The sequence below is a fragment of the Canis lupus genome, chromosome 18 (genome assembly GCF_011100685.1).
Source record: "Canis lupus familiaris isolate Mischka breed German Shepherd chromosome 18, alternate assembly UU_Cfam_GSD_1.0, whole genome shotgun sequence".
Lineage (NCBI taxonomy): Eukaryota > Metazoa > Chordata > Mammalia > Carnivora > Canidae > Canis > Canis lupus.
This window is the reverse complement of record NC_049239.1, coordinates 32,535,085-32,562,499: the sequence shown is the minus strand read 5'-3', so window position 1 is coordinate 32,562,499 and position 27,415 is coordinate 32,535,085. Positions and strand designations below refer to the sequence as shown.

Below are 27,415 nucleotides of genomic sequence, written 5' to 3'. Positions count from 1 at the left end.
TGGGTATATATTCTGTGCCACCAAAGGATCTCTGACCAAGACAAGTAAGTGTGATGACTTATGTGCTTCCAGGAAATGGAAAGGATCAGCTTTTCTCTCTCTACTCTACAAAAATGTTCTGTAAATCAGAAGGCACTGTGCCCATATGAGTTTATTACGGTTGTCACTGTATTGTTAGGAGCTCTGAACTGACTCTGAGTTCTGGATATTAAAACATTGAGGAACTATCTATTTCATTTTGGATGCACAAAATTGTAAGTGCCAGTAATTGCCTGGTGTCATCTCTCCACCCCTCCCTGGTCACTTGCTCTCTATAAAGAATCACAAAGCCCAAAGACTTCAGCTTTCAAGAAGTTGGCATCTATTTCAAGCACTTCAATGGCTAGGGTTGTCTCTGCGCTCAAATGGATGAAGTAGTCACAGGTTCTCTTTGTTTTGTACCACTGGCTAATTGAGTCACTTTCTGAAGTGTCACAGACAGCATAAAGTCCCTAGATACCCATTGTTCCTTAGCTCACTGGACAATACGGTCCCCTTGGCATCCAGGTGGAATGAAACAAACCCCCAAAGCCAGAACAGATAGAAACCACAGGCAACATAACAAACAGAGCCCAGGGCCCATCACTCTGCCAGTGCGGCAAACTGGAAAGGCAGGCCTGACTTGAAAGGCTTCTCACTATAAATAGTTCTACTGAGAATGGGTTTTTCTTAGCCACCCTCAGACAACCTCAAAGCCTCCTAAGCCCTTCTCCTGTTTGTGTCCTGTTGGGGGTAACAATGGCCTGAATTCTTTCTGGTATCACAAGGCAGCCAAAACTCAACCAGTGGCATTCTCCTGGAGTGGAGACCAGAATCCAGCCTATGTCATCTGCATGTGTTCTATATAGTTCTACTCCCACCCTGAATATTGGGAGAGGAGTTGGGATTAGAAGACCTAAAATATTTAAGGCACCTTTATTATTTCATGTAGTCATCCCAGGAATTCTATAAACCAAGACTTTATATCTGGAACCTGAGGCCCAGAAAAGTTGAGCGTCTCATCCAAGGTTACACAGAAAAGAAATGGCAAAGCCAGGGCACAAACCACAAACCGCCTGATCTGAAGGTCTCTGTTCTCCCCGTCACTGCATAGTGGAGGCTTGGGCGGAGAGATTCCTCCGGGTTGGCTTCTGAGAGGACATTGTGCCCACAGATCCACAATCTCCCATCTCTTTCTCAGAGTTGCTGTTGAGCTGTTCAGGGAAGTGAAAGGAAAACAAGTGAATCACAGAGAGATCTAATCAGAATGAGACCTCAAGAGATTTTTATCACTTTAATGAAAAACTGCTGTTACAAGACAGAGTATGCTGCTTATAAATTTGTGATTTTTTTATGTGTTAATTTTTCTGTCTAAATGAACTCATACTATCCTCTATCAAAACAAATAATTTCCATATCTTCTTCCAGGTTTTTGTTAGGCCTCAACTCCTATGACCTAGCAGCCTTGACCATTTACTCTACATGTAGAACTTGTAATTGCCTTTTTCTTCCATCCTGAATCAGTGTGGAATTTTAGGAAATTCTAGAATGTATGATTATGGCAGGAACAGGCTGCCCAGTGAGGGTCCAATTTCCCAGTCTCCTCTGCCTCTAGCTGGGCCCATGTGACTAGAAAGTCCCAAGAGACTGTGAGGTTGTTGCCAGTCCCAAGTAGTTAAGTAGCAGGTAAGCTCTTTCAAACTCCCTCTCTCCCCTTCTACCTGGATGCAGAAAGCTTTGAGGCTCTAGGAAAATGATTCTCAAACTCAAATATGCATCAGAATCAACAGGAAGGCTATTTTTTTAAGATTTTATTTATTTATTCATGAAAGACATAGAAAGACAGGCAGAGACATAAACAGAGGGAGAAGCTCCCTGTAGGGATCCCGAGGATCCCGGGATCACGTCCTGAGCCGAAGGCAGACACTCAACCACTGAGCCACCCAGGCGTCCCAACAGGAAGGCTATTAAAATACAGATTGCTGGGCACCACCCTGCAGTTCTCATTCTACACATCTGTTTGGGATCCAAGAATTTACACATTGTGTGAGTTCCCCACTGCTGTTGCTGCTGGTCTGGGGACCATGCATTGGAACAATCGCCCTAGGGCAATGCTCTGGTGAAATACTGATTGTCCTTTGTACACCTCTGGGGGTATCTTGAACATACTGGTGCCCAAGCTGCTACTCAAACCAGATTGGGGCCCAGCTGGAGTGGCTTAGCCTACCCCGCCCCCCCCCCCCCCCCCCAGTCTGCAAACCCACATGGTCAAGTTTCCGGGCTTAGCTGTCCCAGAAAAGGAAGGTCTAGGTCAACTGGTTATTTCTGAGCATTGGAACTGAACGACGAAGAGCAAGAGCATGAGGTCCAGTCTTACCTGAACGTTCATTAAGGTCTTGGACCAAAGCGGTCTCTAAAAACAACTTACTTGTGGGGCACTAGGGAGAGATGGGGTTGGTAGGCCAAGGCAGGATTCGGGTGATTCTGGGTCCCCTGCCAAACGTCATCTTCCACGTCTTAGCAAAAAAGACAGAGTAACAGAGAGAATACCTCAAGCACTTAAAAGGCATATGGCGACAAAGACGTGGGGGACCTTTACTGAGGATTCCAACCCATGTCTATTCACTTTTAGGTAGGCCCCGCAATAACTTGAATAATAAACTAGACAGATTTCCCCCCCATAAAAATGTCAGTTTCAGATGGAAAGGGAACGGAAAAGCTAATGACTCTAGAAGCATGTTTTTGCACATCTTGCTTTCTCACGATAAACGTAAAGGGAACGTACCACCCCTCGGGTGGGGCTCACTTTCCCGGCTGGAGGACTGTGCGCGGCCCTTCCTCGGGCAGCTCTTATTCTCGAAGCTCCCTCTCCCTTTTCCTAGAGGGAAACGGGCAACTCTTTGAGGCCCCAGAAGCAAAATCCCACCCAAGTCGGTGGAAGCCCAAAAGTCAATGGTGTAGAATCACGTACCCGCGGGTCTGGAAACGGGGTTTGCTCGCACACAGGCTGATTCCAAAGCTCGGGCACAGGACGCCCGGGGCGCTCAGGGGTTGAGCGTCTGCCTTCCGTCCAGGGCGCGACCCCGGGGTCCCGGGATCGAGTCCCGCGTCGAGCTCCCTGCGCGGAGCCTGCTTCTCCCTCTGCCTGTGTCTCTGCCTCGCTCATGAATAAGTAAAATCTTAAAACAAAACAAAACAAAAAACAGAAGCTCAGGCACTGTAGTCAAGACCCAGTGTCTCTTGTTCTCTTCCCGGCTTGGCCATTCGCCACCCCGAGGCTCCCCCTCGGCTCCTTCCTACCGGGCCTCCGGCTTCCCACCTCATTCAAGTCCAGCACCAACTGCACGAGAGTCTCCCTCCCACAATGCCCACCGGAAGTCTCACCACCGCTCTAAAGGGCGCTAATCAAGTCACGTGAGTATCAATGAACCAATCATTGGCGGCCTGGGAATGTAATGCACTGATTGGCTGAGCCTGTGTCACGTGCTCCCCTCTGGCTTCCCACCTCATTCAAGTGCCCCAGGAACAGCGCAAGTCTCCCTCCCACAATTCCCACCAGAAGTCTCACCGCCACTCTAAAGGGCTCTAATGAAGTCACGTGAGTATCAAGGAACCAATCACTGATGGCCACGGGAGTGCAACGTACTGATTGGCTGAGCCTGTGTCACGTGCCACCCTCTGGCTTCCCACCTCATTCAATTCAATTCCAGCGCGAGACTCTCCCTCCCACAATTCCCACTGGAAGTCCCCCTCCCCCCCCACCCCTCCCACCCCCCCCACCCCTCCCACCCCCCCCACCCCTCCCACCCCCCCCACCCCTCCCACCCCCCCCCACCCCTCCCACCCCCCCCACCCCGGCTTCCCACCTCATTCAAGTCCAGCACCAACAGCATGAGAGTCTCCCTCCCACAATTCCCAGCGGAAGTCTCACCGCCGCTCTAAAGGGCTCTAATGAAGTCACGTGAGTATCAAGGAACCAATCGTTGGCGGCTGCGTGAGTGCAACGCACTGATTGGCTGAGCCTGTGTCACGTGCGTTGGGGCGCTCGGCCTCTAAAATCACGTGACTGAGAAGGGGCCGGGAAAGGGCTGGTGGCCTGGTGACCCGGGTCTGGGCGACCACGGAGCCCGAGGGGCCCCCAAGGTCCAGAGTCAGCGCCTGAGACTCGGTGACGTGTTTCCCCCCCCGGGTGGGCGGCCGCTCAGCGGGCCCGTCCGACTCCCCTCTCGGCTCTTCCAACAGTCGCCATAAAGGGGGAAGATGGAGGCCAGCATCAGCCTGTAAAGGGACCACCCCTCGGGGCGGAGAAGGGGAGACCCGGCCATCGCCCTTTCCCTGGGCAGGGCGGCGCCCGGGCCCAGGAAGCCAGGAGCCAAACCCGAGGGCTGGCGGTAAGTCCCTTCCGGCCGAGGACCCGCCGGGCAGAAGCGGCCTCCTCTGCGGCCTCCCCCTCCACCCCCTTGACACACACGGATCCTTTCATGATGCTCCATGGAAACCAGAGATGGAATGAACCAGAGGCGGTCAGTGGAACCATTGTTCTCCCTTGTAAAATAACTGAACCCTTGTTAATGCGTCGCCAGTCTCTAATTTCTCCCCGAGAGCTCCCCATTGGTTGGTGGCCGTCAACAGGAAACTTGAAACCCCTCAGTCCTCCTTTGTAGGACCGCCTTGTTGGTGGGCAGCTGCAGAGGCCTTGCCATCGCGGAGCTGGTGCCCCGGGCGTGCATCGCGGTGGCAGATAGATGAGCGGTCTGCAGCTGTACGGACAGAACAGCCCCGGAGGGGAAACTGCATTTCTTCAGGAGGCAAGCAAAGGCTCGGAGATGAGGAAAGAAGCGTTTTTAAGTAGGTGGCAGATTTTGCAAGGACGGTCATTTGCAAAATATCTCATGGTTTTACCTGGTGTACAAGCAGCAGGCCCCACGCTGGGGCTGGAGGAGAATTCAAAAAAAAAAAAAAAAAAAGTCCTTTAATTTCCCGGCCAACTGAATCTGGATCCTGCTACTGAGGATCCTGCAGCTTTGGGGGTACAAGGAAATCGCAAGGCAGGGTGGGCTTGAGAGCTGCTCCCAGCTGTGGCTCCTTCCCATGCCCGGGGGGATCCCAGGACGGCTCCCTGGGAAGGTGAGGAGCTGGAGCTCTGGGGCCGGACTGTCCGGGCCTGAGTCCCGGCTCCCACGCTCACCGGCTGTGGGGCTGTGGAGTCCCCTCACCTTTCTCTGCGGCAGCTACTTCTCCGGAGCGCGGGAGTAATAACAGTACCTACCCTAATGGGTTGTTGCGAACGTTAAATAAGTTACTATATGCAAAGTGCATCCAAAGTGCATTCGGTGTAAACTATCCTTATTGTTACTCACTGCAGAGGTAAACAGAGCAGCGTAACAGAACATGATGTGTCGTCTTCTCTTTTCTGGAGTGATTTATCCCGGGGTACAGGGCAGCCCCCATGGAGCAGCTGAACCTACACCCAATACCAAGGATCAGATCTGTATTTCCTTAGGGGTCTGGCACCTGCGCTTCCACCAGATCAGGACTCAGAGTCATCACCACCCTCTTCTGTGGACCTGCCTCTTACTAGGATGATGAGCAACCAAATTCTGTCTGAAACTCTACCCACGGGAGTGTGATCGCAGCCTTTTACCTCGCGGAAGTCTTCATGGCTAACCACAATGGCCAAATAGATAGTTCTCCAAATCTGGCTTATTCTTACTCCTTTAAAATGTAAGCTGTGTGAGGTTGGGGAGCGTGTCCTACCCGTTGGCCACTGTCTCCCTGTCTAGAAGCAGGCGGGCACTGGATTTGTTTATTGAGGGAATACATGGATGAATGGATGAGATCAGCCTCAACTTTCACTGCACGTGGAACATCATCAGCCGCATAGTCCCAAGTTAAATTTTGCCCAGTTCCATTGTCTCAGCAGCAACTGCTGCATGGTGCTCAGACCTGCTGGTGCCTCCTGGAGCCTTTGTAGTTTTCCACCCTGTTACAGTTGGTGGGGAACCCCCCCAACCCCGTCTGACTTGCCCAGAAAAAAGAAATTAAAGTGTAGTCTAAATCTATTCCAGGGAAAAACAAAAAAGGTCTTCTCCAAATAAAAAATAAAATCAAGCAATATTGTCTATGAAAAGTGAAATAATTGTTCACACACCAAATGGATTACTGGGACCAAATGGATTCCTGGATGCATCCGATGAAAACCTAGGTGGTGTCTTCTAGGTTGATTCTGGGGTCTCTGCACTTTTCACTGCTGTGAGCTGTTTTGCGACATTGTAAGTTGTAGCTCCCCCACAGCAATACAAATAATCCTTTTCTGTAGACAAGGGTATGAGTTTTCTACTGCTGTTTAACAAACTACCACAAATTGAACAGCTTCCTATAATAACGTTCATGTAGGATCTTGGATTTTCCGTGGGTCAGGAGTCCAGGTTCAGGTTAGCCGGGTCTTCTGCCCAGGGTTTCAGTGCCCTGATATCCTGAATTCGTCCCGCAGTTAGGGGTCTGAGGTCCCTGCTTTCTTGCTGGCTGGCACTTGTCAGGTTCTAGAGGCCCCTTGCCATTGCCTACAGTGTGGTCCTACAGTGTGGTCTTCCCCAGCTCAGCAGCATGCTTCTCGGAGGTCTCAGAGGCTGGCGGATCTCTCCTACTTCAAATCTCTTCCTTCAAGGAGGGTCCAATAGCCTTTAAGGGTTCTATTAATTAGGTCAGCTCCACTCAGGGATAATCTCTTTTTTGATTAATTCAGAGTCTCAAAGATTTAATTATCTCTGCAAAATCCCTTCACCTTTGTTACCTGCTGTAACTTGATCAGCAGGAGAAATCTATCAGCTCCACAGCCCGCCCAGCCTCAAGGGGAGGGGACCCTATGGGATGTGTGCCCCAGGGGCCAGACATGTTAGGATTCTGCTTACAGAAACAAGCAAGTGAATTTTGAAAATTGTCCCCACCATCCTCCCCGCAGCCAATTTTGCATCTATTTAGCAAATTTGTATCAGCCTCTCTGTGTAGGTACCTGCGTTTGAATGCCGCTCCTTTCAATCTGTTCCTTTTTTCTTAACTTTTTTTTTTTTAAGATTTTTTATTTATTCATTCATGAGAGACACACAGAGAGAGGCAGAGACACAGGCAGAGGGAGAAGCAGGCTCCATGCAGGGAGCCGGACGTGGGACTCGATCCCCCACCCCGGGATCACGCCCCGAACCAAAGGCACTCAAGTGCTGAGCCACCCACATGTCCCATCAACCTGTTCTATCATCTTACTGGTTCTCTACTTAATGAATAAATTCAGTAAAATCTTTGGCGTGTGCTCATTATACATCACGATGAACTATGACTTTACCTTTAAAATTACTATCCTTTAACATCACTTTAATATTAATAGTTATTTCATAGATTTTCCTAAAAGCAATAGATGCTTTGCTTACTTTTACATGCATAATTAATGAGCTCTTTCTCTTTTCCAGAAATTACCCCAAAGAAGTATTCAAATTGTACCTCTTGGGACCTAATAGTATTTGCTGTTTCGAGAGGATGAGGTTTCTCGCTTTTTCTGATCTCATTTTACATGGCTTAATCCTGGCACCCAGTCGCACCACTACCATTGCCTTAGCATTAAAGATGGTCAGGTAACAGCCTCACCTCACCACCTCTAGGTTGATTTCCTTCTTAGGAACAAGAACTATCAAATAGCCCTACCAATCTTGTCTTGGAATCTTGGGATTTTGCTACTGGGAGGGGCAGAGAGTTTTCTTCTATGTTTAAAATAATGCATTTTTTTCCCATCAGTCTGACACCTTTGTGGGGGGGAAAAGTCAGTAAAATTAGATATTACCTGCCTGTGCTTAGCAGGGTGCCTGGGTTACAGTAAAGGGCAATTCTCTGCTTCCTTTCTAACATACTGTGCCAAGTGAAGAGAGGAAAAACATGAGGGGTTCCCGGGTTCCCTGCCTGTATCCTGGGACCAAACCCCTTGAAGGCAGGGCGAGTCTTTGACATGTGAGTATGACCTGTAGCCCAGTCCTGCCCGCCTTCCTAAGCAAAGCACAAGCTTGCTTCTGCCGGAGAAGCAAATGAAAGCTTAATATCACCTAAATAATACATAATAGTGGTATCATTATCCTGTCTTCTCCCAGTCTGCTAAGTTTGTAATGCATAAACGCTTATTGGATGAATGAAATCAAATGACATGAACTGTTGTAAAGTGGAAGGAATGATTCTGATTAGTCTGGCAAAGCCCAAGGCCACAGGAACTGTATTCTGCTTCCCTTTCTCCAGTGCAGAGCCAGGCTGGCATTGTGGGCAATCATCACAAAACAATTTTCCTGTCCAAGTTAAAAAGGTGGCCATCCAGCCCTTAGAACTTGCTGCCCTCCTTCCCCATGCCACCTCCCTCTCAAGTTCTGTCTGTCTCTGCCTCTGTCTTCCAAAGCAAAGGCTGCATCGTCATGGCTCTTGCCTCCAAAGCCATTAACAAGTATTGAGCATGTTTCAGCAAGGTGTGTCCTGGAGAGACAGAAAACCCACATGACTGCCTTTATCCATTTTTCATGAGTACGTGGTAAGGATGAAACAACAACCTAATTTAGAAAAAGCATTAAAGAAGAGGCTTAAGATGGGGGAGGAGGGTAGTTTGCAATGTTGAACTTGAGAAGGCGTTCAAGTGTGAGCAACACAAATCTTTGCAGTAGCCTCTGAATCCACTGTTACAGGTTACGCTGTCAGCCAGCTGTATTGACTATTTTTGTGTAATTTATTTGTTAAAATTTCTGCTAATGGACACTTCTGAATCATCTTCCGCATTTAATGTACCTAATACCCATTGATCAGGTCATTGGCTTATTGGTTACCTACTTTGCTGCCAAGTGATTCTCTATGATTGCTTTCTTCATTACCCATTTTTATTCTAGGAGCAACTTCTATTGTGTCCCATTACACTAATGGAAATTATTGATATGGAAATTACGAGGCACTGAGCTTAAGAATTTTGATACACAATCATATTACATTTTTTCAGGTTGTAGAACTGCTCTTGAATAATTAGCAGTAAATATTGACATGTTAGCGATATTAGTGAATTTACTTAATTCAAAGCAAAAGAACAAGAAACATAGAAAAGAAAGTAAGCAACCAAATATTTTGCATAGCTATGTGTATTTTGGTAAAAATAATTGTAGTGAGTTTGGTTTTGTGTTTAACACTCCGTGTTAAAAATTCTCTAGCATCCTTAGTTAAAAAATACAAGAATGTTTTAGATAATAGTTGCTGTAAATATGCCCATGTTATAGGTAGAAGAGTTAGCCCCAGGTAGCTAATATCTGCATTATGTTGTCTAATATGGTAGCCATTGGCCACATGTAGCTGTTGAACACTTGAAATACAGCTGGTCTGAACTGAGATATATCATAATTATAAAATGTACACCAAATTTTGAAGACTTAGTATGAAAAAATGTAAAATATGTCATCAGTGTTTTATTGATGACATGTTGAAATGATAGTATTTTAAAGAGTCGATAATAAAGTAAATTATTTAAATTAACTTCATTTCTTTTTTTTCTCCTTTTTTTTTAAGTGTGGCCGCTAGGAAAATTTTAATTACATCTATCTGTTCACATTGTATTTCCATTGGACTACCGTGGTGTAGCCCAAGTCCTAAGTGGGTAGTGTCTAGCTCTGCACTGTCCAATATGGTAGCAAATAGTCGTGCAGGACAATGCTCTCCAGATGTAAATTACTCAAAATTAAATATAGAATTCTGCCCTCGGTTGTACCAGTCAACATGTCAAATGTTATTGCCATATGTGGCCTGTAGCGACCAGCCATACGTGGCTAGTAGGACAACACAGAGAAGACTTACATCATCCCAGAAAGTTCTATTGGAAATGCTGGCCTAGCACATCGCTAAGCAAGCACTGCCTCTCTGCTAAACCATTGTCCGTTGAGGCTGTGATGAAATCCAATGAGAATAAATGTGTCATATTGAAGATAAAACTGTATAAATAGTGATAGCATGCAGTTGGCAGTAGGGATTATTAAATATGGGATTCATCCTTGGAAATGTTAAGTGCTGCTCAGGATAGAGCTTCAGACATGATTTTTATCCACTGGGGCGATCACCTAATTTTGATGGATGGAAAAGATAGAAAACGGGTGAAAAGCACTGGAAACCCTTAGGATGCCTTAATAAGTTCTAGCGAACAAGAATTTCTGTTTGAGCTCTACGCCCCTCTTCATGAGGGGTATGGTATCCAACATCCAAAGAAGTTAGACTGTGGAACAGGGTCTGTGGCCTAGCAGCCAGATGGCACTTTGCTCTCCTGGGCCTGCTGCCTTCCCGAGGTTGAGAGGGTGATGAGAACTGTGTGTTTAGGAGCTGGGGGTGTTGCAGAATGGGGAGGTCACAGACTTTAAGCACTTAAGGGAAAATTTCTATAAAGTTAGGAGGCAAAATTATTCCTTAAACCGACACTTTCGGAATCACAAGCCAAAATTAATTTCTTCAGTCTCTCTTTGCTTTTGGCCGTGACCTCTTTTCCCTAGAACCATTGAAAGCCCAGGTCAGAAGAAGACGGGGAAGGGGTTGTAGGAGTGGATGAGCGAGAGCTTCTCACTTTCTTTCATTAACACTCTCTTTGTCACCATGGCGGGGTGTGTGTGTCTGAACACATTTGTTTGAACATATACTTGATGAAACTCCTCTGCAGTCTTGTTGCCTTTATGCTGTTTGTCCAGAAGTGAAGACAGCAGGAGAACTACCCCTTGTGAGTACCTGCATGTCATTACTGCACCCATTTTTCAGAGGGGGAAACTGAGCCTCTGAGTGGTTAGTTCCACTGTCCAAGGTCACCAGGTGGTTAGGAGGTAAACCAGAACTTAAGCCCAGGTTTCCCCTGAAGCCAAACTCTTTGCTGTGCCTGTAGGGGCACCTAGATGGGGCACAGTGGGGTTCCCTGCCACCAGCATGAATATGGGTCCAAATGAGTTAATACCATATATTGCTTCTGAGGCTCAGGATTGAGCCTGTGAGAGTCTCCATGGCCTGGAGTTACAGAGGCTAAGAATCCTTGTCACTGATAAATGATCTGCAGGCTCTTAATCCTGATTCCATATTACTCATTTGTAAAGCTGTTGGCATATTTGCACTGAGCAGATTGCTCTCTCTGCCAGCTTAACTTCACATGGCAGTGTGGGATTTTTTTTTTCCTTTAAGATTTTATAAAGCTGAGTATAAAATGGGAATGTTTTCATAAACGCTTAAGCATCTTTAGTGAAGCTAATTTATAGAATGTAAATGTTCCTCTCCAGCAATTTAAATCCAAATTCCTCAGCAGTGGGGGGTTGGGGCTGAGAAACAGGAAACTGCTCCATTTCATTGTTCATGCTCAACAATAAAAAATTAAATGGCCTAAAAAGTGCAAGCCAGAGAGTTTTTTGTTTTTTGTTTTTTTTTTTTTTAGACATTCTTCTGAATCTGAGTGCCGGTGATGAACACAAAAATTGGATGCTTTTCTTCGTTTCTCCCCGCGGGGCCTGACAGCCGCGCCTTCCGCCTCTGGGTGACTCACCCTGCGTGACACCATGCTAGGCACAGACCCAGCACTGTCCTGAAGTCACGTTCTCCGGCAGCTGAGCGCACCACCCTTCCCTCGGAGCGCACCTTGGGCCTGGCATGACCTGGGAGCCTGGAGCCTGGATTGTGCAAGAGCAGGAGGCCTTTCCTGTAGCGCGGGGCCCAAGTCTGGGGCGAGGCTCCCACGGAGCTACTTTCTGCTCCCGGTTTCTATCCCCATGCTTGTTTTAATGCCTGTTTTTGTTTCCAATTATGAGATGGCAAGAAATCTCCCTTCTCTCTTCTGCAGACCCGGGTGGTATATAAGTTAAGTAGGATTTAACAGATCAAAAGGGGAAGTTGGGCTCCTGGGTGGCTCAGTGATTGAGCAACTGCCTTTGGCTCAGGTCGTGGTCCCAGGGTCCTGGGATGGAGTCCTGCATCGGGCTCCCTGCAGGGAACCTGCTTCTCCCTCTGCCTGTCTCTCTCTCTGTCTCTCTGTCTCTCTCTCTCTCGGTCTCTCACAAATAAATTTAAAAAAATAAAAATCTTAAAAAAATAGGGAAGACTTCTCACTTCTTACCTATGGCTTTAGGACTTCAATCCCTTTGTTTGTCCTTTATCCCCCTCACCCCAAACCAAAACCACAGGAGACCTGCTAAATCCTCTCTGAATGTGATGACTTTTTTTTCTTTGAACTGTGCATAGCTGACACCATCCGAGTCTTCAGACAAGAGATTATGGACACCGTATAATGGCAGAACCAATACAACGATGAACATTTAAGAAGTACTTTGGTTGTGCCAAGTCCCATGTAATAGACCCTTCATCTCAATTCATCTTAGGACAATCTTGAGACCAGTGCTGTCATCATCATTCCCATTTTACAGGAGACCAGTGCTGTCATTCCTATTTTGCAGATGAGAAAACCGAGGCTTAGAAAGATTCCTTAACCTGGCCAAGGCCACACAGGTACATGGCATGGCAGGGTGGGCTCCCTGGTCCGTGTCACGTGTCTCTCACGTGCCTCACTGGGTGGCAGATCGCACGTGATGGCACAGAAAGACATCACTCGGGCTCACCTCCAGGCTTACAGAGACAAAAAGACCAGGTAAATTCAGGGATCTAGCGCATTATGTGACAGAGCTAGGGATTTGAGAATCCGTATTGGTCCAGAATAATGGTAGGCTGTGTTGCAGCAACAAATCCCAAAGTAGCAGTGTCTTAACAGAGTCAATGTTCATTTCTTGCTTGTGCAAAATCCACTGCGGAAGCTCAGGCTGGATGGAGACGTGGTGTGTGTGTAGATGCTTCAGCTGAGAGTCCCAGCTGAGTCCCGCCTCTGTGTCATCCCATCCCAGGCACCAGACATGAGGGAAGAAACCTCTAGATGATTCCTGCTCTTAACATTTCCAGTCACCTCCAGCTCGTCATGTCTTCCTAGATAAGGCCCCAGACACCCAGAGACAAGACAAGCACTGTGTCCTGTATGAAGTTCTGGCCCGCAGAGTGCAGGAGACTTTTAAAGTGCTGTTTTGAGGGCTGTTGTTTATGAAGTGATGGATAACCTCATCACACCTGCTGGATTTGCACATGCTGCGGGCTGTACCTTCCATTCACTCAACAAATATTTGCTGAGCACATCCGAAGAGCCAGACACTATTCTGGGCACACACCAGTGAACAAACAGATAAAGAATCCTGTCTCCATAAGGCTCGTATTTGACGGGGAGAACAGTTGGTTGGGTTTTCCAAAAGATACATGGTTTAGGCATGTTTTCTTCAGTCCAAAAGTAATATTCACTTATTCTATAAAACTTGAGAAATACAAAAAATGTTTAGAATATGCAAACGTCCCATAGGAAATGGTCATCTTCATGCAGAAATAATGCACACCTTCTATTGTATTATCTTTCTCTCTCTCTTTCCAAAACTGGAGTCATACTATTATAGTCAATTTTATGTCCTACCCCCCACTCCCCATTTAGATGGTATTGCAAACTGTCACAGTCCTTTCGGGCTGCTGTAACAAAATACCTGAGTCTGGTAACCTATAAACAACAGAAATTTATTTCTCACAGCTCTGGAGGCTGGGAAATCCAAGATCATTTTGCCTGAAGACTCGGTATCTGGTGAACGCCCAGTTCTTGATTTGTAGATGGCAACTCTTTGCTGTATCCTCAGTGTACCCACAGTGGAAGGGGCAAGGGAGCTCTCCAGGGTTTCACCGATGCAAGCACTAGTCTCATCCAGGAGGGCTCCAGGAGGGCTCCAGTCTCATGACCTAATCTCCTCCCACAGGCCCTACCTCCTAATACCATCGCCTTGGGGTTAGGATTTCCACATGTGAATCTGGGTGGAGGACACACACACTCAGCCCAGAGCACCAACTTTTCTTACTATCGTTAAAATACGATTGTTCATCATGTTTTCCAGGCTGCATATTGCTCCAGGCTGTAGCAATACCAACTATTGAACTATTCTGCAACTGGTCTATGTTTCAGTTGATTTCAGTTTCTCACTGTGGTAAGCAACGTATTGAAGAACAACCTTGACTACGAATCTTTGGCAGCTTCTCGGATTCGTCGCTTAGAATGTAAGCAGAGAAGTGGGATTACTGGTTCAAAGGGTGTGCGAATGTTTGGGTTCTTAATAAATATTGCCAGATTGCTTTCCAGAATGTCAGCACCCATTTACATCCTCATCTGTATTTTAGGGGATGCTGCGTTGATTCTTGTGCCAGTACCCAATGGTAGACTATTTCCGATCTTTGCCAATTTGCTGCATTAAAGAATGGTATTTCATTTTAAGACTGGCTCACTGTCTCGGTTGCTCACTAATATGGGATTTGCCTAAACTTGAGTTTTAATCCAAGCTCTGGCACCTTGTAACAAGGTAGGTAACCTCTGTAAGACTCCGTTTTCTGTCAAATGGTGATATTTATTCTGACTCCTTGGGATCTGGGTGGATTAAATGTGCTCGAGTGTATGAAGTGTTTAACACTGTGCCTGTCACAGAACAACTGAATGGTAGTTATTATTACGGATGTACCAATTCAGCAATTACCTAACGCATGAAGGGTTCCAGCCTTTTTTTCCTTTCTCTGCGCTTTAGAGATGCATCTGATTTTGCATCCATCGTATTTCTAGAGAGAAATACGTCTTCTCCTCTGAAGACGGGGACACCATTCTTTTGGGGTTTTGTGAATTAGAAAGAATGAGAGATGAGAAGAACAGAGAGACACAGTGGCCAAGGGCAGATGACTCAAATCCCAGTGGCTAACAACAAATGTTTCTTCTGCACTTGGGTCTGCTGTTGTCTACAAGCAGGCAGAAGGTGGATGGGCTCAGCTAGGTGGTTTTGTTTCGGACTGTGGGCTTCCTGTGCTTGGTTCCAGGCTTTGTGCTTGATCAGGGGCCTATATGGAATGAGCAGAAAATACCCAGGGCATGCTGTTGCAGTAGATCACGCCAGCAAAAGGGGTCAAGCCAAAACCCCCAGGCAAACTTAAGGTCTCTGCTGCTTTGACATCTGCTAATATTCCATTGGCCAAAGCAAGTCATGTGGCGCAGCCTAACATCAGTAGGGGTGGGAAGTCTCCTGGTCCCACAGGGAGAGAGGGAAGGGAGGGAATGTGTGCTGAATGAATGATCATAATGAATGTTTCCAGGAAATTTCAGGAAAAGCGTGCTGGATAGCGTGCAGTGTATAAAACAGGGAGGAAAGAAGAGATCATGAGACACACTGGGTATGTGTGAGATGTTACTGGTCAGAATCTTTTTAGTTTCTGAAAGCTTCTGGTTAGAAACTTGTAAATTAGTTTCATCTGTTTGGCCTGGGCTTTGTAAATGGCACTTCCCATGGGACTGGCCCAAGGTACAATGGCTTCCATGGCATCACATACTGGAAGCAATCACCATCTCTACCGCTGCACCCTATGTACTTCTTTCTCTTGGGTGTTGTAGATCTTTCAACCGTTTCCTATTTCTTTTCCTCCCTCTAGTAAAAAAGTATGGGTAGTGGCTTCCTAATTGTGACTTACCAAGTCCCCACAGGAAATGTGTCACATGTCCCTTCACCATCTCATGTAAAGGAGGGCAGACAGCATGCTTGAGAGACCTTGTTGGACATGAGGGCCCAGGGGCAGAGCGTGAGAGCAGCCTGCTGGGTCTCAGTCATGTCTCAGAAGCTCCAAATTCACTTACAGGACCTTCCAGTGAAATCAAATTGAGGGTGAGCACAGGGCGTGACATTAGGGAGATAAAGCCAGAAGAGCTCTAATGAGAGGAACCATGTCATTTCAGGATCGTTATCGTCTGAGCAGAAAGTTTCCCCTCACTTCCCTGGAGATCATTCACCTGGAACCTGACAGGAGCCGAATGTCTCTGATCTCCAGCTTTGCTTAGCTCTGCCAATGGCTGGCACATCACACACTCCCAGTGGTAGGAGGGGCTTGTTAATAATTCATCCCAAATTATATTTCTCATTCGCTCTATTGGTAGACCAGCTGAACATGGACATAACAGCTTTGCTTCTCTCTAAATGTCATCTGTCTTTAACATTATCCAAAACATTTTTGTTTTGTTTTAAAGAGAACAGTGCTCTTTAAAAACTCCAAGCCAAGAAGAATGATAGACTGTATCAAGAATTGCACTAAATGATGTGCCTTCAGCCTTCCTAGAGCTGTGACATGGTGCTTCAGTGGCCTCCATACCCACTGGGCTTCCACTGGGATCATGGGCAATATGTGAGCCTTTAAATATGTATGTACATTTGAGTGTTTGGGGGTAGGGAGTGCTCTGTAATCCTGTGTCAAGTCATTAGGGGACATTTTCCAGAATTTTGAAAATCTGCAGCCAGATTGGCTATCTTTCTGTATTTCCATAAAAAGAGGGGAGTGTTTATATAAAATCTTCCCTCCCTCCTGTTTCTCCCTCACTCCCCCAATCCCCAAATGGTTGCTCTTTTTTCAATTTTTCTTTCTTGAAGTTTCATTATAAGCAATATTTTCATGTGCTTAAGAGCTTAGACTCAGAAGTTGGATAATGCAGGTTTAAATTTCAGCCATTTCTGTGACCTTTAATAAGATAGTTTACCTTTCCATGTCTCTGTTTCTTCTTCTGAAAATGAGGACATTAATAGGGCCAACCTGTGGAATGTAAGGTCTCTGGTACACAGAGAGCCTCTTTGCTTGGCCCATGTGGGATTTGTTCTGTGGATATGGGGTCAGGACCCCTCCTCCTCCCCCTTCCCTCCCCATCTCCCATCCCTCCTCCTCCCCACCCTGGCTGAGTCCCACCTCCAGCGCCTACTGAGTGTCTCAGTTTATCTGCCTCAGGATCTTTTCCAAAGTGGAGCAACCTGGACATGCAGAGGTTTAAATTCAACTAATGGGAGTCGTCGTCATTCCCTGATGCAGAGGGATAATTTGAGGTGTGGTCTATGTGGACCCCAGAGGGTCTGCAATCTGGACTCGGCCTCAGTTGCCCACAGCACTAACTAGCTCAACAAATGCACCTTTTCATTGACTTTTCTCCAGCTGTTACCATTATTGTCCATCCCCCACTTCGGCTTCCTGGGATCACCTCCCAATAAACTGCCTGCACCCAAGTCCTTTTCTCAAGCTCTGCTTGGGGGAATCCCAACTAAGAAAGCTCCACAAATAGTTGCTGTTATTGTTCTCAAGGAAAAACCTTTCTATTCCTAGGAAAACTAATGTTGGAACCAAAGTTCTAGATGCATGTTGAGACTTTTTTTCTCATTCGATATTTTATTTAAAATGAAAGATATGCAAACTGATATGCCTCATTTCTAGCACATTTGGTAAATCCTATAAAGTACTGGAAACTCATGGAAACTATACTTCTTTTCCTTTCCTGGCACTTCTGAACTCTTGCTTGGAGGAGGAGCTAGGCAGCTTGGGTGATGTGGGAGGTACTCAGGGGACTCAGTGCTATTTGCCAACTAGTCCAGAAGTGTTGTGGGGTTTTTATTATTATTATTATTATTTTTATTCTGACAATTGGCTGTCTATATATTACTGCCTGAATGTCCGTCCTCGTTGTCAAGATTGGCATTAAGTTATCCAAACTCTTTTACTCAATTCGCTTTTGGCCCTAAATACTGTCATTGGCAGGACAAGCAAGGATGAAGATTCTAGCCAGTGACCATAGAACATCTTTCCCCCTCAATGCAAAGCCAACTGGCTCATACCAGTATCAACTTTGGCTTCATTGGCACCATGCTGTAACAGTCGAGCCAACTGACCTACGTGGACAGCTTCTAGCATTACCATGCTCTGATCTTTTCCCCCTTGGAAATTTTTGTTGTAATTGCTCTGGACTTTTGTTGTGATCAGGCTCGCGGTTATGTGGCAGGGAGCTGAACATTGTGGGGAGCTTGGCACACTTCTTAGGATGGGCTAGCATGGGCAAATGTCCTCCTTGCAATTCTCTTTTAAATTCAATCCCTCTCTGGCTTGGCCACAAAGGCACAAGCATTGCCAAGGTGACTTTATTATGTGTATCCTGGAGTATATTCCCTTTTGAGTATGTAGCTCCATTTCCTGGAATTATTATTTCTGGTAGGATTGGGGTTGATTTCTGGCTACCTATTATTTTTCCAGCTGAAATGTTTTATTCTTCACTTTGCCCTTTCATGAGCTTTGTGAAAACACCCGTTTTCCTCTCAGAAGGTCACGTTAGAGGGTGTTACCACTCTCAGCCTCTCCTTCTTCCAGGCCATGGTTATATACAAGAACAGAGGTGGGTTGCAGGTCTGATGTTATTGACTTAGGACTTTACACTTACAACTGGATTGTTCTAAGCTTTTGTTTCCTCAACTGTAAAGTGGGAATAAAGATAGGATAAAAGTGATCATGCAAATCGAAGTATGAAAGCAATCTAAGGTATTCTTTTATTCAGTAAATATGGAAAGAACTCTCACTGTATTAACCATAGTTCCCAGCCTTATGCAGCTATGATTCAGTGGGGGAAAGAACACATAGGCAATCTTCGTGGGCAATTATGATCAAAATCATAAATCCTATAAACAGGGATAAATACACGGTGTTACTGGAGCCCATGGGAAGGAGGCTTAACTCAATCTTGAGGCCTCATGGAGGGCTTCTTGAAAAAGACAGGAAAATTAGGAGTTATCAGTAGTAATATTTAGTTATAATTAGTAGGGTACTTACTATGTGCCAAGTACAATGCTAAGTGCTACTTTATTTAGATTTCACAATTATGCCTATCTCATAGGGGTCTTAACCTCCATTTTATATATATATTTTTTTTCTCCATTTTATATTTGAAGAAACCAGCTCAGAAAGGTTAAATAAGTTGGCCAAGGACACACAGTTAAGTGGCACGGTCAGACTTTGAATTTAAGTTTGCTTCTAGAGCCCTTGTTTTATTTTTATTTTATATATATTTTATTCCAATTTAAGAACCCTTGCTTTTAACAAAACAAATTATGCAAATCTGTTCATGTGATGGCCCTGCCTAAAGTCCACCATTTGTGATTTCCTAATGCTACCATGACCTTCCCATGACCAAAAGTCTCCTACCCACTCCTCTAGTCTCACCTTACACCCTTCTCTCTGCCCCGACCCCTAAGACAGTTAGCCTCAGCAGCAGCCCATACAGAATGGACTCAGCTAAGTCTGAGATTGTCCTGTGGGCGATGGTGGCCATGGAGGTTCCCAGCGGATTGAGAAGGAGCAAGACAAGATCTGGAAAATTAAGAGAGAGTTGAAGCACCCCAGGCACAGGGACTTGGGGATCTCAGGGAAGGGAGAGGTAGGAGGGAACGAGGAGGAGTGAATTGGATTGAAGAGACATTCAATAGATAGAATATGCAAATCAGGGTAACTGATCACAGTGGGGATCCATGCAGATTTCTGGCTTGAACAACAAGGCAGAAAGTCTTAGCTATGTTTCAGGAGCTATGATTAATGCTTGACAGAAGCAAATAATACTGCAGTTCTATTGTGTTTTCATTATATGTATGCTGAAGGGTCCTGGAAATTGTAAACATTTCCCTTCCTGGTCTTTTTTTTTCTTTTTAAGATTTTATTTATTTAATCATGAGAGAGAGGGGCAGACACATGATCAGAAGGAGAAGCAGGCTCCCTGTGAGGAGCCGGATGTGGGACTCGATCCCAGGACCCCGGGATCAGGACCTGAGCCAAAGGCAGACACTCAACCACTGAGCCACCCAGGCGCCACCACCACCATTCCTGGTTTCTTTTGGTTTCTTTTCTTCCACACTGGGTGGGGGAATTCGCTGAAAACTCTGCAAAAAAAAAAAAAAAAAAAAAGTTCCTTTTTCTCTACCCCCGGCCTCCATCCCACAAGTTGAACTACAAACCCACACAGTGGCAGCTCCAGATTAGGCAATCAAACAGCTCTCAAAATTAAGCTTTAAAACATTAAAATCAATCAAGCCCTAAGAATCTAGCTCAAAATGAAGAGGTGTTTAAAAGAAGTAGGCTGAGGTGCTCTGAGAAAAACAACTTACATTATTAAAGCAGAGTTTTCACAGTGCGGGGAAAAAATGTTCCAATAACGTCCGATTAAAAATGTAAATCTATTTATGTTCCAGATGGGTTTTTTGAGTGCTCTTATTAAAATCCACTGCTTACCTGTTTGTCTTATGAAAGACAGTTAGTTACTTGGGGAAGGTAATCAGACCTGGGCATACTAGAATCATTTTCTCGCATTTGTCACTGAGTAAATATCTCATGTGACTTTTGGCTTGTTAATTAATTACTATATAAATTTCCCTACTGAAAATGGAGATCTTATTCAGTGTTGGGTTCTTTTCAGAATTCAAGTGTCAAATGTTCATGTCACTTTGAAGATTGTTTCTCTGTTCTCTCTTCATTTCTTCCCTTCTCTTCTTGATCCTGTGGTACATTTGTCATACTGATACTACTATGACATTACACTCGCTTTTCTATCAATTGACTTGGATGCCTAGAATATAAGGTCAACAGGGTTTGGAGGCAGAATTAGTCAGATGGAGAAACTGGAAAGAAAGTAATGCTTCCTAAGTGAGTGATCTTCAAGTGGATTTATATTCAACTGTGACATAAGGAACACTGCTGGGGTCATATGTTCATTTACCAAAGAAAATAGTGCCTCAGAAAAAAAAAAAAAAAAGAAAAGAAAAGAAAAGAAAAGAAAATAGTACCTCTATCAGCACTGTTCAAAAGAAGTATGTTGTGAACCTCAAATGCAAGTCGTATATGAAGTTAAAATTTTTCCAGGAGCCACATTAAAAAAGCAGAAACCAGTGGAGTTAATGTTAATATTATTTTACTTACTTCTGTTATATCTAGATATTACATCTCCACATATGATCCATGTTAATCTTATGGAGATCGTTTACATTCTTTTTTGTACTGTTTGAAATCTAGTTTGCATTTTATACTTTGAGATGTAATTCAGAACAGTCACATTTCAAGCCCTCAATGTAGCTGTACATAGCCAATTGTAGCTGGCGGCTACTATGTTGGACACTGTAGATCTCTATAGTCCAATGACAGTTTTTCCACTCAAGTTAATAGGCGAAGAGTCAGCTTATACGTTTAATGAATCCACCTTCTCCCCCCCGCTTCCTAACTGAGAAAGAAAAAAAAATGTGCTTGCTATGAAAACTGGCAAAATGGCCCTGATGATAAATTGCAGGTTAAATTCATTTTCATATAACTGTTTCTTGGTTCCAGGACTGGTCACAAGTGAAAAATCACCCTTTTTAGAGTATAGACAACTTCATTCAAGGGGCAGTAAAACTGAGGCATTAAAATAAATAACAAGCCACAAGTTGTTGGTTTTTTTTTTTTTTTTAATGAGGGGTAAAAATTTCATCCTTTCTGATGATGCAACATTTTCATTAGTAAATGTCAGTAGATCTCTCTTCTTGTAAGCTAGTGACTATATTAAACATGAATTACAAGAATTCTGTTGGTTCTCAGCAGGCTTTTTCTGTAGATTAGTCTGGTAATTTTAAAAAATGAATATATATACACACATATATATGTATATATATACACACATTTGGCAGCACTGGATGACTTTAATTTCTAGTTGAGCGAACTCCTCTGCTCAGCATTTGGGGGGTGGGAAACTACAATAATTAGATGCATCCAGAAAAGTTCTCTAAGAGTTGAATTGTATCACATAATGAATCAACTTCTATTTGATGTGCTGGGCATCTTTACCTTTCTAGCTCTAAACCCAGTGAATGCAGTATCTTTCAAGCTGCAAACACATTCTGGGTTTTATGAATTGGGGATTTTTTTGTTGTCGTTGTTACAGAAGGCAGGAAGGTTCAGTGTGGTGTTTGTGGAAATTCTTTGGAATCAAAAGGATCTGGCTTTGAATCTCAGTCTTCCCTGGGTTATTTTGGGCCTGTCACTTGGATTCTTGGGGCCTCATATTCCCCATCTGTGCAAAGAGGATTATAACATCTAACTCAGAGGTTGTTGTGAAGATAAACGTGATCATAAATGTATGATGTTGGAAACAGACGCTTGGTTAGTGGTGGTTCTCTCACACTGCCTTCCTCAGACTACCAGGTGAGAGGCAACGATGTTAAGTGTTCACAGACTCGGTGTTTATGGTGGTTGAGCTGTCAGCTAGAGCTGTGGTGTCATCTGAAGGCTTGACTAGGGGAAGATCTTCTACACTCACTTACGTCATTATTGGCAAGATTTAGTTCTTTCTGGACTGATGGGTTCAGGGCCTTAATTCGTCACTGGGTGTTGGCTGAAGGTCTTTACAGTTCCCGGCCACTCGAACCTTTGCATAAGGCAGGTCACAAAAAGGCAGCTGGTAAGCAAGAGGGGGAGAGGAAGAGAGAGACAGATAGAAGGTAGGGGTGGAAAATGGGATCCCAAGTGTTCTTGTAACCTAATTTTGGAAATACCATCCCATACATTTGGCAGTATTCTGTTTGCTAGAACTGAGTCACTAGGTCCAGCAGTACCCAAAGGAGGGGATGAACCAAGAGTGCAAATAGGAGGAAGTCGGATCATTAGGGGTCATCTGAGAGGTTGCCTACCACAGAATTTTGCAGCTTTCACTTTCACATTTCCTGGTATTACTTCTCCCTCACACGGAGGTCCTAGGTCAGAAGAACTGAAGAAATCAGAGCTCTGACCTAGGAGCCCTCGTAAATGCTTCCCATAACCCTTATGATACCAGGTGTTATACTACGTGGTTGTTGCTCACTTTGACATGTCTCCACCTCCCCTACTAGACCATGAGCTCCATGAGGACAGGGACATGGTTTTGCTCACTGCAGCAATCCAGAGCCTCGAGCAGTGCTTGCCACAGAGCCAGTTCTCAATGTTTGTCAGATGACTAAGGGAATGCGTAAGGGTCCTTTTGCTTCAGACAAGTGCTCTAGGAGGCAGGTGTGACTATTATGCCCATTTCTCAGGCCACTGAGGCTCTAATAAAGTGACTTTCTCAGCCTCACAGAGCTAGTAGATGGTGGGAACTAAGAGTTCAGGTGTATCAAACCACCTTGAAGCCTATTCCCTCAGTCACTTGACTCTGTGGTCTCCTGATTGTATGTTGGGGTTAGTGTGTGTGTATGTTGTGTGTGTGTGTGGTGTTTTTTTGAAGAGAAAAAGTGTCGTCTTTGGCCACAGAGTCTCTCAGTAGGCAGCTTCCACCAGCTACTCCAGTCCAGAGTGGAGCAAGCCTTCCTTGGCTGCATCCTCAAGTGAATTTCTGTTCTCCTCACATACAAGAGAGAAGAAGGGAAATCACAAGAAGGAAAGAGGGGAGCACTGAACAGGGAGTATGGATCCCCTGTGAAAGTGCGCTGAGGACGGGACTCCGGAAGTAGAGCTTCTTCTGTTACCCCTCTGCCTGGTTTTCACGAAGCTTAATGAAGCAAATACCTCCTTGTTTGCCATAAACTCCCTGTAAATACAGTTTTTCCTTAGTCCTTTTACTAGTTCTGTCTCTTTACGCCTTCAGATGGTTCCAACTCTTCTTCAGGTGTGAAATGGTCTTTTTGAACTTTGAAAGGCCTGAATCTTAGATGCTTTGGAAGAAAGGTAGTGATGATGACAATAATGGAAAAGCAAACCATGGTAACAACCCAACTAACATTTATTGAGTGCTTCCTATGTACTAGGCCAAGTTCTAAGTGTTTTCCATGTATTCATTCATTTCCAGCATCCTATAAAACCATGAAGTCAGTCCCACAGATGATCTTCAAGGCAGATATACTAGTTCTCTATTGCCACGGAGTGACTTACCCTGAAAGTAGTAGCTTATAGCAACAATACACTCTATGATCTCTGATGGCTTCTGTGGATCAAGAATTTGGGAGTGGCTGGGTGGCTCCAACTGAGGATTTCTCGTGAAGACTGCTTTCATCTGAAAATGGCACTAGAGGCTTGAACCATTCCCAGATGGTTCATTCCAATGGCTGGTAAGCTGGCAGAAAGCTGAGTTCCTCCTCATGTGGCCTGAATCATAGGGCTGCTTGAGTGTCCTCACCACATGGTGGCTGGCTTCCCCAGAGCAAGGGATCTAAGACGCCAGGAAGAAATGCTATGAACACTGTGACCCAGCCTTAGAAGTCACCCAGCGTCATTTCCACAACATCCATAGGTTGTAGAGGCCATTCTCTGTGGGTGGCGACTGTACAGCTCATAGATACCAGAGGGCAAGGATCTTGGAGATCCATCTTGGAGACTGGCCACCTCAGCAGCTACCTTGTGATATGAACCCAAACCACAGGCTACCTTTTCTCAAGCAACTACTGTGCAAGGCACCGTGCCAAAGAGTTAACATACATTATCTCATTTCATCTTGAAAGCAGTCCTAAGATTCAAGTGTTTGTACTGTGCCTGTTTTACCTACAAGGAAATGGAGGCTCAGAGAGGCTAATAACCTGCCCAAGGTCACAGAGCTAGTGTGTGACAGGTGGAAAGAGCACTGGAGCACATCCCAGCCACCAGAGCGCATGCCTAGCTTGTGCTGTCCTACCTGTGGCGTTGCTGGGACTGCCGTGTGGCGTGATGAAAACATGTAGGGAGCTGTAGAGCATTATACCATGACCACAGAGGGACCAAATCCCTTTGTCCCTCTGTCAGCAGTGGGGGGGGGGGGGGGCGGGGGCATGTGGGAAGCACACATCTAAGGACAGAGTGCGTCACTTAGTAAATAAGTGACAAATGCAATGTGGTTTTGCTTTTTATTAAACCAACTGTGAAAAAGACTTGCAACTGGCTCTCTGTGACCTGAACAATTAGCATTAGAGCCTATTATGTTTCCCGGAAGCGGAATGCCCTGTGTTTTTGATGGGATTCTAAGGAACCAGGAACGAGGAGAGTAATAAACTGTAAAGATTGGATTCATCTCCTGCCTGGCATAGGAGGCGAGGAGGTTTGGAATGCTTCAGTATAAAAACAATTGAAGTTAAAGAAAGCTTTGCATTTGTTCAGATCATTTTAAGGACATTAATTAGTACATTTAAAAGAATGTGTGTGTGTGTGAGAGAGAGAGAGAGAGAGAGAGAGAGAGAGAGACATGTGGAGAGTGAGCCAGGTACACTGAATAATTCCTAAATTGAACTTCATGTGCCCAGAGGAACCTAACGAAACAAGAATGTTGTTTCGGGTCAGATGGGTTCTTCTATAAGGGGTCAGATCCATTGTTCTTCTATATTCCTAATGTTCCAAGGCAAATGAGCAGCTGACAAATTATTTGCCTTCTTGGGTATCACTCTCAAAGGCTGGGGGCTTCCTGGAAAAATGCACATACCCATCTCTACCTGAAGTCTTATACACAATTTTAGGAACTTAATTTATTTTTATTTTTTCAAAAGATTTTATTCATTCATGAGAGACACAGAGGGAGAGGCAGAGACACAGGCAGAGGGAGAAGCAGGCTCCCACGCAGGGAGCCCGGTGTGGGACTCGATCCCTGGACTCCAGGATCACACTCTGAGCTGAAGGCAGACGCTCAACTGCTGAGCCACCCAGGCGTCCCCAATTTTAGGAACTTTAAAGTTCCCTAATGCTCTCTAGTGTTCATGGATCCCAGGATGTAATCCCTGAATGCTAAATGTTTTGAAGGATTTGTTTACATTTTCCAAACTAGACAAACTACTTTGTAACCTGGAACTTGCTAAACTTTCCTACATCACATTTTCTCATTACTTTGAACTGTCTTTGGTATTTCTAAACTTTGACCTGATCCACTTTAGCTTTTTAGTTTCCAGACTAGAATTGACAATTAAAAAGTCACTGAGGGTGGCCCCGGGTGGCTCAGTGGTTTAGCGCCGCCTTCAGCTCAGGGCCTGATCCTGGAGACCCGGGATCGAATCCCATGTCCGGCTCCCTGCATGGAGCCTGCTTCTCCCTCTGTCTCTCATGAATTAAAAAAAAAAAAAAAAAAAAAAAAAAAGTCACTGAATCTCAGCATCCTGGAGCTTGCCTCCAGTGAGTCGCCAGTGTGATGTGGGCATCCCAGCCACAATTTCCCTGACTAGTCATCCCAGCACCTACGCCCTCTGGACTCCTCCAAACAGGTAGGACCTATCTACATTATAATTCAAACTTTTTAGGTGTGGCTTTTAGGGATGCAGTTGCATACATTTTGACAGACACATAAGGTCGCCCTGTGCCGCTTGCCCTCCTCTCTTTCCCACACACCCAGCCCTTGGTAACTACTGATGTGATTTTGGCCCTATGGTTTAGCTTCCTTCCTCCTTCCGGGTCTTGTAAATGGAATCATACAGAATATCCCCTTTGGGGCTGGAATCTTTCTCTTAGCATGCTTTTTAATATTCACTCGTGTTGTTCCATTAAATGATATAATACAATTTGCTTATCCATTCACCAGTTGATGGGCACATGTGTTATTTCCAGTTTCTGGCAATTATGTTGGTGTTTTTCTTTCGGGGGGAGGTGAGCTTTTTGGGGCAGCAGAACTACTCTGCATCCTGATTACCGGGAGGCAGGCCGGCTGTGTGCACTGGTTGTGCAAACACAACTTTACACATTTGGGGGTGGGGTGGGTGAAGGATGGAGAGTTGGGCACAGAAATGCCACTACATTCCCCTGCCGTCTAAATCCTTTGGCGGGCAGCCCGGGTGGCTCAGCAGTTTAGCACCTGCCTTCAGCCCAGGGCATGATCATGATCCTGGAGACCGGGGATCGAGTCCCACGTTGGGCTCCCTCCGTGGAGCCTGCTGCTCCCTCTGCCTGTGTCCCTGCCTCTCTCTCTGTCTCTAGGTGTCTCATGAATAAGTAAATAAAAATCTTTAAATAAATAAATAAATTCATTCTTTGGCAGTTTTCACCAGCGCTTCTTGGAGCTCCAACTGCGTAGGAGCAGCTGTTCACTCTGCATCTGGGCGTGAGCCTTTATATATGTATATATATATATATTTTTTTCCTTTTCCTTGAATCGGGGCTCCCGTGTTCCACGGGTATGGGTATTCGAGATCCAGATGAAGGCAGTCCCTTAAAGGTGTCAGCATCCCTCCTCCACGTGGGGTTCTCAGAATCACAGAAGAGGAGCCCCGCGGAGTGACGGCCCGCGTGCCCCGCACCCCAAGGGACCTACCGGGGTTGGAGCAGAGCCCTGGCCGCGAGGTCCCCGTCTTGCCACTGAGGACAAACCGCCTGTTTCCTCGCGACACGTGGCGCTTCCTTCCAAACTTTTTCTGCCCCTCCCTGGGGTCAAGTGATGCTGGAGTTGAGGCAAAGAAGCCCCGCGCTGGGGGGGCGCGCGGCCGGGGTGCAGGCGCCGCGGGGCCGGAGCAGGGGGCGGGAGACCCGGGCGGGGGCGGGGCGGCGGGGCGGCGGGGGGCGG

The 27,415-nt window shown here is 45.6% G+C and overlaps 1 protein-coding gene and 2 long non-coding RNA genes across 4 annotated transcripts in view; 1 reads left to right on the top strand and 2 right to left on the bottom strand.

Moving 5' to 3' along the window:
• The window catches only part of LOC111090937, a 30,966-nt gene extending 27,684 nt beyond the window's left edge, over window positions 1-3,282 (bottom strand). The window contains exons 1-5 of the mRNA XM_038564461.1: window positions 3,237-3,282; window positions 2,990-3,037; window positions 2,804-2,896; window positions 2,447-2,534; window positions 1,085-1,232 (exon numbers count right to left, since the gene is read on the bottom strand). Of these exons, the coding sequence (XP_038420389.1) occupies window positions 1,085-1,232; window positions 2,447-2,534; window positions 2,804-2,896; window positions 2,990-3,037; window positions 3,237-3,282 (423 nt within the window). The remainder of the gene's footprint in view (window positions 1-1,084; window positions 1,233-2,446; window positions 2,535-2,803; window positions 2,897-2,989; window positions 3,038-3,236) is intronic.
• A 574-nt stretch (window positions 3,283-3,856) lies between these two features.
• On the top strand, window positions 3,857-25,002 carry LOC119864208. 2 transcript variants are annotated; one of them, XR_005373353.1, is made up of 8 exons: window positions 3,857-3,979; window positions 4,261-4,866; window positions 5,522-6,290; window positions 7,482-10,777; window positions 11,474-12,537; window positions 14,001-14,160; window positions 14,281-14,459; window positions 23,762-25,000. It is a non-coding gene; the product is annotated as an uncharacterized LOC119864208 (long non-coding RNA). The 2 variants fall into 2 exon arrangements; XR_005373352.1 differs by having other exon boundaries at window positions 3,860-4,866; window positions 23,762-25,002.
• Window positions 21,393-27,356, bottom strand: LOC119864209. The gene is made up of 2 exons (XR_005373354.1): window positions 27,167-27,356; window positions 21,393-24,121 (listed from the first exon to the last, which is right to left on the bottom strand). It is a non-coding gene; the product is annotated as an uncharacterized LOC119864209 (long non-coding RNA).
• Window positions 27,357-27,415: the final 59 nt, after the last annotated feature.